General features: G+C 41.1%; 1 protein-coding gene across 3 annotated transcripts in view; it reads right to left on the bottom strand.

The window, feature by feature from the left end:
• Positions 1 to 2,579: 2,579 nt before the first annotated feature.
• Positions 2,580 to 13,870, bottom strand: part of PDSS2 (decaprenyl diphosphate synthase subunit 2) — a 120,141-nt gene continuing 108,850 nt past the window's right edge. For 2 of the 3 annotated variants that reach the window (XM_056343775.1, XM_056343774.1), the window contains one exon: positions 2,580 to 4,827. In XM_056343775.1, the coding sequence (XP_056199750.1) occupies positions 4,669 to 4,827 (159 nt within the window). In that variant the 3' untranslated portion in view covers positions 2,580 to 4,668. The other variant, XM_056343776.1, reaches the window with a different exon arrangement.

Genomic DNA, 13,870 nt, shown 5'->3' with positions numbered 1-13,870 from the left:
CCCTCTCTCCCCCCCGAGGGTGCTGAACAGTGCTCAGCAGGCACAAGCCAGGCCCAGCATGGTGAGAGAAGTTGCAACCCTTTAGCACAGTTAGGGCATCCTTCTCTAAAATGTTCTGTCACTTTATCAGGATCCTGCACTTGTTCAGGGGTCAAGTCCCACATCACTGGAGGTGAAAACTGTTCTAGATACCTGCCTATATTCTCCCATGCACCCTGCCACCCATGCCCACACTGCCTCAGGGCACATCTCTGTGTGATATTCTTAAATAGTTAACCTCAGGAAAAGCTGGAAACAGATTCTTGAGACACATCAGTGTGAGCATTCTGATTACCCAGGGATGTTAAAAATACTGAATAGTCATTGTAACAAGGTGGAAAGCCACAACCCTGCAGGAGATAAAGGGGAAGGTGCTGTTCTTTGTTTCCTCAAAAATTGGTTCTCAGAGGAAAAGAAGGAAAAGGTGTAATTGTTAATTGTCTCCACGAGATGGTTCCCGAAGTACTGGGACAGCAGCAATTCAGTGCCCAAACACCAGATAAGGCTCAGGGCCAGTGCTTTCGTCATAGTTCTCCTGGGTAAAACACAACCCAGTGCTACGTGGCACAGCAAACTACAAAAGCCAAACCCAGCCTTTAACAAGCTCTCTAATTTAAATGTACAGCAAGAGAGGGAGCATGACACAGAGTGGGTAAGGGAACAAATAAACCTGCATCGAGAACAAATAACATCGCGACCAGCAACAGTGGTATAGTAAGTTCCCTCTAGCACACACTGGTCAAATGTCTCATTACCTTGAACCCTGCATGTCCTACACTGGCTGCCAAAAAGGACTGTGGTGGCCTCACCCTGGATGGCAGATAAGCACCTCACAGCAGCTCAATCACTGCCCCCCACAGCAGAATAGGGGAGAGAATCAGAAGGGCAACAGTGAGAAGATTTGTGGGTTGAGTTACAGTTTAATATGTAAAAGGAGAAAATGAAAACAAACCAAAGAAAAATGAGTGATGCAAAAGCAATCGCCACCAGCCAACTGATGCCCAGACAGCCTCCAATCAAGAGACCCCCCGGAACACCCCTAACACCCCATCCACAGTTTTTATTGCTGAACATGATGTTATATGGTGCAAAACATCTCTGTGGCCAGTTCAGGTCAGCTGTCCCAGTTGTGCCGCTTCCCAGCCCCTTGCCCACAACCAACCCACTTGGTGGATGTGAGAGGGAGGGGCAGAGAAAGCCTTGGTGCTATGCAAGCACTGTTGAGCAACAGCCAAAAGACCAGCATATTAGCAACGCTGTTTTGGTCAAAAGTCCAAACACAGCACCACATGGGATGCTATGAAGAAAATCAACTCCACCACAGCAAGACCCAGTACATCAGGGTAAAGTTTTGTTCTCCTTACCATACCCAGTGAATCTGCTCCTGAACTGGCTTATTTTGGGCTCACAGCCCAACAGGGATAATATGAAAGTCATGCAGGTCATGAGAGGACTACCCCATTCGTCAGGACCCAGCACACATGGCCACCAGGAGAGGCTGACGGAGCTGGGGCTGCCCTGCCTGATGTGGCTAACAGGCAACCGAACTGCAGCACACAGCTGCAGGATTGGGAATTAGCAAAGGTACTGGAGCCAGACAATTCTTAGCAGCGGCAGGTGATAAATAATGGGCGACAGCCACCAGCTATGGTGAGGGAGGTTCACGCTGGATATCAGGATAACTCCTTCAGAAGGAAGGTGGAGCAGCACTGGGACTTGCTGCATAGGGAACCTTGTAGAAGCTCCATGCCTGGTAGCAGCTCATGCTGGCAAACAGTTCACTTCAAATAGGAGATGTGACTAGATGACTTTCAGCAGTCCCTTCCAGCCAACGTTTCTATTCTTCTAAGTACCTCATTTTCCAAACAACCTTCCTGTACAGTGTTATCACAATTGTGGAGCTGGAAACACTCATTCGGCAGTTAAATGGCTTTCCACCACAGACCTACGAAACAGCCATTCTAGCCACTGCAGATGTGCTCTTTGTAGGAGATGAAATTAGTATGGTTTAAAAAGCAGTTAGGACCTTATCCTGTATTTTGCACACCTGTAGAATAGTCCAGCAAAGCAACACCTGGAATAAGTTCGGAGGAGCAGCCGAGAGGCATGTCTGGTTGAGCAGCTGGATAACCAAAGTAAATGGTGTGAATGCCATCCTCAGCCACCCCACACAACCACAGGCCTCCCTCTCCCTGACCGGTCGGTGGGGAAAATGAATCAAGGAGATAAAAATAAAACCAGAACAGCCTTAAGGTTCTACCATTGCTCAGAAACTGTATAAGGTATGGGAAGTACATCAATGCACAGCAATGACAAATTCACCCACAGTTTGACAGAGGTATAACACTTTGCTTGTAGTTTATCTGGACGAAAAAGGACAACAAAAATTTCTCAACAATTACAGGCAAATACATTAAATAAAAGATTACTTGATAATACTGATAAGGGAGAATACATGTTGATTTTTTTTAAAATTAAGGTTGAAGAATAGTTTAAGAGCAATCAAGACATTGTGGTGATAAAAATACGAAAAAAGGTAATTAGTTTTTGCCAATTTCCCTTTATTAGTAAAAAGTACAAATAAAAAAAATTGTACTTTCATGAAAAAATAAACCAAGTGTACACAGTTTTGCAGTACGTTTTGATATTTCTTTCATGCAGCTGAGGTGAAATGGCTCAAAATATCTCCAGCAGACTCTAGCTTCTTGTAGCCCTAAATCATTATGAACCAATTATTGTAGATGTAAGACAAAGACAAGATGATGTATGGCTCCTACTGCCTGTAGTATGTAAAAAACAGGGCCAAACAAAGCTGGAATATGATTCTAGTTGAATTTAGGTATTTCTTCCAAGCACTAGTTTTATGTTTGCAAAACTTCAGAGGACTTCACAGGTGAAAACGTACAGTGGTTAGCTAAGGCAGATGCCTATGACTGCCACAGCCTGGGCTAATCCATCCTTCTTGGCGCCCCTGTTCCACCTCCAGCCTTCCTGCTGCAGCAACAGCACAAACTCAGGCGGAAGTACCAGAGTCTTGGGAAGACAGAAAATGCCAGGGCAGGCAGGAGAAAGAAAGTGCAAACAAGAAGGGGTCTGGTATTGAAGCCACTCTCCGTAACAAAGTGAGTCCTAAGTTCTGGATGCTGCTCCTAAACAAAGATTGTCTCTCAAGGTTGCTTATTATAATATAGGCATATATTACACAGAATATTATGTACATTATGGAGGATGTATTTTCAGTATATTTTTAGAGGACAGTTTTTATTTATATTTTGCATTCGGTGGAATGCAACATGCTGGTCTATGACAAACAAGCTGTGTGACAGGGGGAAGGAGTTCAGGGGGAGAAGAAAGGAGGAGAGAATTTAACAGAAATAACTCCACTTGGTGTTTGAGTGAGGGATGTAATGAAATCTGTTTGCTGTGCTAGCTGTCTCCAGATTGGGCTGTAATTACACCACAGAAGGAAGAAAGGTAGCTGAGTCTCAATCTAGATCATTTATGTAAACTCAGCCTTCTTGTCAACGGCGCTCTCGGATTGCATGCATGCAAACCACAAAAATCATCTCCTATGAACAAAACAGAGACGGTCTCCAGTTGCAGGCTTCTGATACACCTTACATGCTGTCTGTAATTGGACTTTCAAATTCAACACACTGAGGTTCAGAACTTCTCCAGTATTTTCTGCATTTATTCAGTGCGGTGAAAGACTGTACTCACAGAAGAGCACTCCTTCTTCCTTTCTGCCAAAGGCCGATGTCTAGCTTTATAAATTAACATTTATTTGGCTTAAATGAACACAAATGTCACAAGCCTAGGAAATTCTTTTGTGTAAGACTGTGTTGAAATAAACCGCTGGATCTGAGGGAGGGATATTCCCTCCCCCCGAAGAGCTGGAAAAACCTCATTCTTTGACCTAGAGCAACATATTATATACACGCAGTATAAAACCCGGGCAATCAGTTCCCTCAACAGAGCCAAATTAATATTTGATTAAATATTTTAAAGCTCCTACTTACCATGCTTGACACATTTTCTCAGCAAGTTTCTCAAATACGGAAAGCATTAGGCACAGGGTAATTTTACATTTGAATACATAAAAACAGTGTGAAGAGACACGACCGCATGCAGACAGAGAGAGGATTTCCCCCCATGAAACCCCCGAACTGCCCTTCCCCTCGATAAGCGGGTACGTTAATTCCTGGCTTCAGCGGCTTGCTCCCTCCGGGCAGGTTTGAGCAGGTTTCTTGTGACACCTGGATCTCCACGTCCCTCCCTCCATCCCCTCCCTCTGGCAGGAAAACCACCGGCCTCCGCCCTGGCGCCGTCCCCACCGGTGCCCAATCAATACCCACTTATTTCCTGTCCATTTGCTGAGGTCACGGAAACGGGACTCATTAATTATTTCTACTGGTGCAGCCTCAAGTGCGCTTCTGGCACGGCAAGCGAAAGCCGCCTGTGACCTTTTTTCTTCCCCCTCCTGAATTTTGCTGGCGGCAGAGGCAGCCGGCGCGCGTTCCTCTGTCGGGACGGGACGACGAGGTGACCGGTGGTGCAGGGGTGCTGCCGGGGTCCCCGCCGGGCTGCTCCCACCGACGGAGGGACAGCGGCTCCTCCCAGGGCGGCGGGTCAGGGAAACCTGGTCACGGCACAGACGATGTTGGCCAAGGCTGCCCTGGCCTCGGAGGGAGGGAAGCGCTCGAGGGCTGCCAGCGCTCTGTTTCCGTGGCAGCGGCAGAGGTCGATGGCAGAAGTCACACCTTTGCCAGCCTTGATGGCTTCCTGCAGCTGTCAGAAAACATAGGCACAACGGGGTGGGTTTCGGCAGTGCCGGCGGGCAACCACTGCCCAGAGCACAGGGCATCCGCCGCCCCTTCCCGAGGGACAGGCAAACACCAAAGCAGCCAGACAAAGCTCCTAAATACTCTCAGCTGCTCTGGCTTGGCTTGCCACTACAGCAAAACTGCGGGTATTTTAAACTGCATCACCCATTACTTCATTACCTGAAAGATGCCGGCTCTCCAAAGGGCACACTTAATTAAAAAAAAATAAAATAAATATCTGGGCATTTCATACCTAAGCCACTGCCCGAGAGCTTTTGTGCAGAACTGGCAGACCAGCTGCTCGCTCGCGCTCTCATTTTCTGCAGTGAAAACCTGGATTTTATGAACACCCATTCCATCCCGCTTTTGGAAACAGGCACAGGATGACACACATTGAATTCTTGTCTTTTGTAATGCAAGTTTCTATTTATATGATTACCTTTGTTGTAGTGGACAAAAGCAAATTCAGTCAGTAAAATGGGATGTGTTAAAACTATCGTATTGAGCTATATCCATGCAAACAACCTTCTCAGTGAGGCTAGCAAATCTGACAGTGGTTTGGTGATACACCATATGAGAAACAAAATATTTTCATGGAGTAACAGACATTTCATGGCAAGCTGCTGGAAAGATTTGGCACCTAAAAAACTTGGGTAAATGACAGGTTAAATTTCCTATGAAATAACACAAACAAAAATGACAAACAAAACATGTTGTTTTTTCCCAGTACCTCAACTTAGCTGAAGCTCTAAATAGTAATCACACTTATTAAGGGCTTTTTTATTTTTAATTATTTTTTTTTCCTGAACAGCATCATGAGACTGTCATGAAACACTGTTATGTTTTCTACCCTAAAATACAGGTGTCCCCAGACCAACTCCAGCCTGAAGCCTCATGCCAGAGCCTGGGAACCAAGGCCAGGTGGATCTTCAGGATTTAATTATCCCAAAAGCATGACAGCATTTAATGATCTTTAATGTGCCCCACCTGGCTTTCATAGCTGGCTTACAGCACTGTATCGGCTTTTAAAAAAAGGGCTCTTCTTGAATGCAGGTTATCTACAGAAACAAGGTTTTATAAATTATGTTTTCCTCCAATACACAGCCCAATGTCCCAATTAATTTACAAGTGATTAAAACCAAAGAGATAAGGTTATATTTATCTATCAAGTTTAAATTACGTAAAAACCCCCAACCCCTAAGCTATGACCAAATTGGAAGTCAACCATTTTATTTAGATACTTGCATTCATACAGAATGAATGATGTTTCTTATCTGAATACAAACTGAAGTGGATTAATTATCTGTATTTAAAGATGAAATTAGCTGAAAGCATATTACAGCACTTGAGTGTTCAAGTCCCAGTTCATAAAAATTTTATTCTCCACTTCAGTTAGAATCTTGCTGCACTGTGTGCCAGAAAGGAACTTGTCCTGAGGCATAAATGCATTGCACAGCTAATTCAACACATCTTCTAACGAATGAGAATCAGCCATATACCCACAGCTCTACAGCAGAGGTGGGGACAGGTGAGAGGAAGTACACTAGCAGTGTGAAAAGCTCTTTCCCCTTCCTTGAGGAACTACTTTGCGAGATGGTAGAACCCACACATCTTGAAACAAACCCTGCTGATATGATAAAGCTCATTACAAAGGTTTAGCACACTTGTAATACTCATATAAGTATATATTGAGATGTAAACAGGAAAGAAAGTAGCTCCTGAAAAGTCTTCAAATTGGTCAAAGGTCAGGGGAGCTTAGCTTAAGCATGTATGATTGCATATACATACTATGATTTACTCTTAACACTGAAATCTGGAAAGGCAGAGTTCTAATGCAAGGACAGAATCCATTTACACACTTTTCTTGTGTAAGCCCTCAGACACACAGAGCGCCTTGAAGCCAAAACAACTGCAAAGCTCGTGTCAAATTATACGCAGAGGAATCACTATACAAAAATCAGACAGCTCAAAATGAAAGATACCTGCTCATATGGCAAGCTCCTTCCTCAGCTTCTCAGTCAGAAATCATCCTAAGTAATGAACAATTTATAGTCCTTAGGAACTTACTTGTTTTATATTCCATTTGCAGAAGCAGCCAATCAACTCAAATAAGCACACACTGAGGCAAACCGGTCTGGATTAATCAGACTGCATGCCACCTCTATCTCAGCTGAGGAGGGAAAGAAAAAAAAGAAAAAAAAAAAAGAAAAAAAAAGTAGTACAAATTGGGCTTCTTGTAGTGGGATAGCTATTAAAAAAATACAGCGTATAACTCCACAGGAACCCTGGCTTCAGTAGCCCTGCTGTATGCAGGAGAAACTAATTTAAGACTTAGCTGTACCGTTAGTTGTGTTGCAGTTACACTTTCACACTCAATTTTTGAGCTTCAATGATTTTTACGTAATGAACTTCACAAACTAAATACACAGGGAAAAAAAAAAATAAATCAATGTACCCAGTTTAGATGTATTATTTTTTTAATTTCATTTGGATAGGAACAGCTAATTTTTGAGGCAAATAAACAGAAAAGCAAAATGAACTGCTTTTATTTGTTACTTTATGAACTTTAAACTCCCTCATAAATTTCGTCTAAATAAAGGAATCTGCTATTTTAGTTTGTACTTATATGGCATCACTTTGTACATCAAATGTACTTCCAGTTGCAGGAACAATTTCATCCATCATTAAAAAACCCACAATCTTCTTCAGAGTAGCATTCACTAGTTAGAAGTGAATACAAGTCAAAATAGATTGCTTCAACACACTTTTCTCCAGCTGAACTGCTAGATATACTGGAATACTTCATTTTAACTTTCAAGCTTTTGTTCAGACCATTGGCACTAAAGGTCTACTTTATTCTAAAGGTGCCAAGAATCTGCAAAAATCACTGACTGGTGTTTGTTATTTAATTTCAGCTTAAAGAACAGTCTTGCAATAGCGCAGCCAAGTTAAGACTCAGATGAGAAGTGATGCTCCCTGCAATGTACCAGCACTGTTTTCCTTCAGCACCTTCCATTTTCCTCAATATATTCATATAATGACCAGACTTGACAGTTTTGCCTGGTACACATGAAACTCAGAACCCTGAAGTTTTATCTCTGAAGGCTGTTCTAGGAATCTAAGGAAAAAGCAACAGCAACACCAAGGTGGGCAGTAAGTAGGGTTATAACCCTGGAGTTCAGAAGAGCTACCTTTGGCCTCTTCAAGGACCTATTTGGAGGAATCCCATGGGTTAGGGCTCTAGAAGGTACGGATGAGAACTTTCCTTCTCTTTTCACTGACTTAAATGTCTGAGTCTACCATAAAACCAAAAGAGTATGTTTGTGTGTCCCACCCCTCAGCTTATGACCTAGTAAGACATTAAAACTTTTCCTGCCGTAGAACGTTAAGTGAATAACAAAATCTGTGCTGTCTAGGTCATACCATATGTACCATCATAGTGAATTCAGATTCCTGCTCCTATTTTGTAGCAGGGTTTAACATATGTTTTTTTTTTTTTTTGTTGGGCTTTTTTTATTTCAATTATTAGGCACATTCATAAGGGATAGTCACCTTGACAGGGTCTAGACAGTTTTTAGATTCTAGCGATTTGTTACAAATGTACAAAGACTAATGAAATGGTGGTGGTGAATCTCAAACCCTAGTTTCACATACAGTACTATATGGTCATCCAACACAAGCTGCCTCTAAACAGATTTGATAACATTCAGCTAGATTTAAATCAATGACCAACAAGCCAAGAGGTCCACATCCTGTTTTTCTGATGTTCCAACCATATTATTTTTCCTTCTCAGTTACTTATCTACACACCTTTTTTTTTTTTTTTTTCCCCTTGAAGCAGCATGTCCTTGCAGGAAAGGCCATCAACCACTTTCTTGGTTGTGTAGGCAAGCATATTCGGGAATTACTTCCCCCTGTTTGGGGCTTGTGGGATCATGTCTGGAGTGCTGTGCCCAATTTTGGGCTTCCCACTAAATGAAAGACATTGCCATACCATGGCAAGCGTGGTGGGAGGCTAGCCAATGATACAGGGCTGGAGCAGTACGTGGGCTGCAAGGAAATGCTGGGAATTGCTCAGTTCAGCCTTGAGAAGGCTGTTATTGCTGTCCCAACCACCTCACGGGCAGGAGTAAGAACTGGATTCTTCTCAGAGGTGTACATGGAAGGCATGAGAGGAAATGACACAGGCTGCAGCATGGGAAATGCTGATTAGATGCAAGGAAATTTTCTTCCACGGGGAGGGAGGTCGAGCACTGGAACAGGTTGCTCAGGTTGGCTGTGAAACCTCTGTCCTTGCAGATACTCAAAACTCAACTGAGCAAACCCACACTGGCTCTGCTTTGAGAGAGAGGTTGGACCAGACATGCCCCAGAGGGGCATCCAACTTAAATTATTGTCTGATCCCATGAACAGAGTTCAAAGTACTATGTTTCCCAGTCGCTTTGTTTTAAAAAGGTTGAAAGAAAATTTCTCATCCATATTACAGAAGTTACGTATTTGCCTTTCACACCAACTGCTCTGGACTGCTGTTGGACAGAACGGCTTCTCTGGGGGCAGTGAGAAGCCAGAGGCAAGCTAGGGACTGCTGCATTTTGGTGACTGAAGAATTAAAGGAGACAAAAACTAAGCAGGTGTCCAAACACAAAGACAACTAACTTCAAATCTTCTCTGTCAAGATATTATTGCCTTATGTCCTAGCCAAAGGAAAGAAGATTCCTTTCAGGTAACTCTTACCTGTAGGGAACCACAAATCTCAGGGGGGAAGACTCCCTGAATATGTGGTGAGTATTTTGGCTGTACTGGACTTTATGGGCAAAGGGAAAATGAGAACATTGAAATTCTTAATTTTTATATTGTTTTTTAAACAATGGCCAAATTTAGGATTATTTCAGTGACAAGATATCAACAAGTAACTTGAGAATTTTTGTTTTGTTGTTTTAGAAGAATGATCCTAAACAGCTAAATTTGTTACGTACTGAAATCTTCAAACATCATGCATTCTCTCTGATCTTGAAGTGAGCTACAACATTCTACACTTCTGAAGTACACTGTACTCACTGAAACAAAAAGAAATCCCAAACCACAAAATTTAAATTGATCTGTGGCTGAATGACTGAATAATTCTCCAAGTGTTTGCAGTGTTCTGTACTGACTTTTCCAAATTTGTTTTCTCTTTTGTGGGAACACCATACTCAAACACTGATGCTTTAGGCTGCTGAAATGTTACTTTGAAAGGTACTGACGTGTTTCACAGCTAGCAGATCAATTTTGTCAAATTTTTCCTTTGATTTTTAAGTACCTTGGAACATCTCAGCATTCACTCTTACAGTTTTTGTGGCTGGACACAGGGCTATGCTCTTCCTTCTCAAAATGGGCTGGACAATCATTTAATTGCATCACTTCATCATGTCATAATTTTTTTATTATTTATGTTTAAAATCTGTGTTGGCTATATGCAGCGTGATATGCCATTTGAAATTGGGACAGTATTTACCCAGTATTTTCTTAGAAACTTTTTCTATACAAAAGGTTTAGAAGTGCATTTTTAAACGGCCCAAATGCCCTGCTGAAACCTCCGCTAGTAGAGTATAATTTATTTTCCTTACTCACTTGACAAACAGGAAAATTCTGTTTTTACTTCAAAAACACCCTACCTCGAAAGAGACCAAATCTGGAGAGAGCCACTCTCAACAGCAGAGGAAGGATGGCTTGTTTACAGGGAACGCTGCTACTCCAGCTGTTACGCAGTCCTTGTAGTACACTTTGCCAAAAAATTACAAGTCACCCCAAGACACTGATTGATTGTACAGATCCTTTAATATTTTAGAAGAGACACCAGCTCCTCCTCCTTATGCCTTTCCATGTCTTTCACAACGAACTTAACAAGGCTCACTGGTTTTTAAATCTAAACAATGGTAGTGAAGTGATGACTTCTTTAGAAAAAGCATGACTTTCCTAAATCATATCAATGCAAACAGTGATTGTTAATTGTCATCTTAGCATACACAAGCAATTAACTTGATCTTTATGTTACAAGATGTGGTAATAGTTTGCTTTAATGAAACAAAAGTTGTGCTGGATTCTCACCCCAAAGCAGCCATGGAAAATACCCACTGACTACAAATAAAGATACAACTGATTTTTGGTACTGGATGTACACCTTGGTAATTCAGATATGGTTAGTTCCAACAAAGGATAAAATTGCTTCTTCTGAATGGTTTTGGCTGCTTTTGTAATATTAGGAATACATCTAAAACCCCCTATATTCATTAAATCACAGGCTATTCTGTTTTTTTTAATATACATAACAAAAGCAACCAATGGCAACGGCTGCTCCAAAACAAAGATGACAAATTTTCATGGAAGACAGCCACAGGTCATAAGCATCTACAAACAACAACAATCTGTTTTTAACTCTTTATTGCATTTCAGGAGCAAGAGAGCGAACAGTCTATGGCCTATAGTCTCAAGACACATCTCACTGAAAAAATCAGAACTGCAGGACTATCATCATTTATGCCATGGGACTACAAACCTGCTCTGCAGACAACACCGCAGCAGGATGAATGCACTGACCACGGTAGTCAATGGTGAGCTGGGGAAGGGGAGTCCTACGACTTGCTAACACAACTGGATGGCACTGTGTACTGTTATTTATTACTTGCATGACAGTGGGCTACCACTGAGAAACCTCCTTGTTTCCGAAAGTGACCTTTCCCATTTTTCTTCCCTCTTTCCTACCATATAGGAAGTCAAGACATTAGGGCCGCGCAGCATATGAATGGCTGGCTGGATCTACCACTTCTTGCCTTATGCTACTTCCAGTTCTGTACAAAATCTGCTCCCTGTGTTAACGCCATGCATAGTGTTTCATATACAAACCAACAATGTCACAGCATACTATGCTGAGGTACCATATTTCCCATGCCAGTTTGCATGAAAGGCCTCTGTAAGACAGCAGAGCAAAAGAACTGGACTACAGTTAAAAAAATATTTTTTTTTGCTATGTCCTCTTTCACTTGACTGCATTTATCTTTTCTGAATACTACATTTAGGAGAAAAACAAATCCTTTCAGTTGCATACTCACTGGCTGCAAAACAGAGGATTTATTTCTTTATTTAGCCTTATCTTGCAATTGTTTTAGAGCCTTGGCCAGAAAACAAGAATTATTCTTAGCTTACTCATTTCTGCTACTAGTTGTGCCTTTGTTACACTCATTTAACAAGCCTGTAGAGTGCCAAGCACCATTAAGGCCTTGACATCAGTGGAGAGTTTTTAATCAATATTATAAAATAGTAACAATTAAACTAAGAATCTCAATTTGTTGTTTTAGAATTACACAGCTTATCTTGCATGTAAAGTAGATGTAGAATGGATAAAAGCTTTTTGATTTTAAAAGTCTGCGATTTTTGCCAAAATCCCCCACACAAATGAGGGTGACAGGAAAGTTGCTGTCACTTTCAATGACATACATTAATTTTTTTCCTGCCATATATTGGTATCTTCTCTTTTGTTATCTGAGAAACACCACTAAAACAGAGCTGAAACTATCTTTTCATCTCTGGAAGAGTCTTTCAAATACCACAATGATGGATCAATAATTTGTCTGAATGAAGTGTGATGGTGTAGGAAAAAAAGAAAAGTTAAAAACTCAAGAGAAAATATTTTCAGAAACAGGCCTTAAAATATAAGCCACCTGTGATATCAAAGTTCTTCTGATAAAAAGATTGAGAAAAGCTAGGGAGAAAAAAATACTAAAAAATTTTGCAGAACATAGTGACCTTATATTGACATGACAGTCCCAGACCTAAGGAAGTATTTAAATTCTAGCCCTCATTAAATTTACTAGTACATCCAGGTATTTTTTGTCAGTGAAAAAAATCAGGAATACCATTTTACTGTAACATACATCAAAATAACAATTAAAAATTCTTGAGCAGTCTCAAAATTGAAATAAAGTAAGACCTTTGCCCTTTACAGAGGCATGTTAAATGAGTGGCTCTCAATTTCTCAAGTTTACCTTCATTCATTATTTTAACTGAAAGCTACAGCAAATAAGGTAAAATATTCTTAAGCAGGCTAAATGGCTAACAATTTTTGTATACATATATTTATGAATTCAACTAAAGGCAAAACATTTTTATCTCAACTAAAAGGCACACTGAAGTTTCATAAAAAATTAAAAGAACAAAAATAATACAATTTTTCAGAAGTTCTACAGCTAGTTTTCGTGACCTTTGCTTTTACAAAATTAAAGAGGAGACATTTTGGAGGCTCAATGAGAAACAAGCCCCCAGGTTTGATTAAGAAGGTTCAAGTAATTCTAGCAACTGAATAGAAAGATACAAGGGGTCTTTGATACTAGAAGAAAAGACTGAGCCACATGCACAGCACTGACTCTAGCGATGTAGAAACAAAGACAACACAGCAAAGGGCAAAAAAGAAATACTAATTTGTACTGCACAACATGCCTTCTAATTGGCTATGGCTGGGTTGGATGGGGCTTTGAGCAACCTGGTCTAGTGGAAGGTGTCCCTGCCCATGGCAGGGTGGGTGGAATTAGGTGATCTTTAAGGTCCCTTCCAACCCAAACCATTCTATGATTCTACGTGGTGGCCAAGCTACTATGTTGGAATGAGCTACATGTTACTGGGTTCATTTAGCATGGATGTAACTAATGACCACTTTTATTTTAAATGAAGAAGCACAGAAGAGAGGGACATGACATAGTAGTTTTGAAACTGGCTTCTATAAAAAAACAAGTTGGTTATTGTTTGAGCCCACAAAAACCATGAAGAATTTTTCGCTGTCATTACTAAACACATAATACCTGTGCCTGTATAAGAGACGATTACCCGGAGCTAGTAAAATCACGTGCTTTCTGGCTGAAGTCAGTTGCTCAAAATACACAATTTGAAGGGCTTTTTCCCTTTTCTTTCCTTTTATTCTAAGAACACTGCAAGTTTATAAATTTCATAGGAAGGATCCAAAATATGAAATAATTTCA

This window comes from Falco biarmicus, chromosome 6 (genome assembly GCF_023638135.1).
Source record: "Falco biarmicus isolate bFalBia1 chromosome 6, bFalBia1.pri, whole genome shotgun sequence".
Lineage (NCBI taxonomy): Eukaryota > Metazoa > Chordata > Aves > Falconiformes > Falconidae > Falco > Falco biarmicus.
The sequence above is the reverse complement of the archived record's forward strand: the minus strand, read 5'-3'. Positions and strand labels throughout refer to the sequence as shown.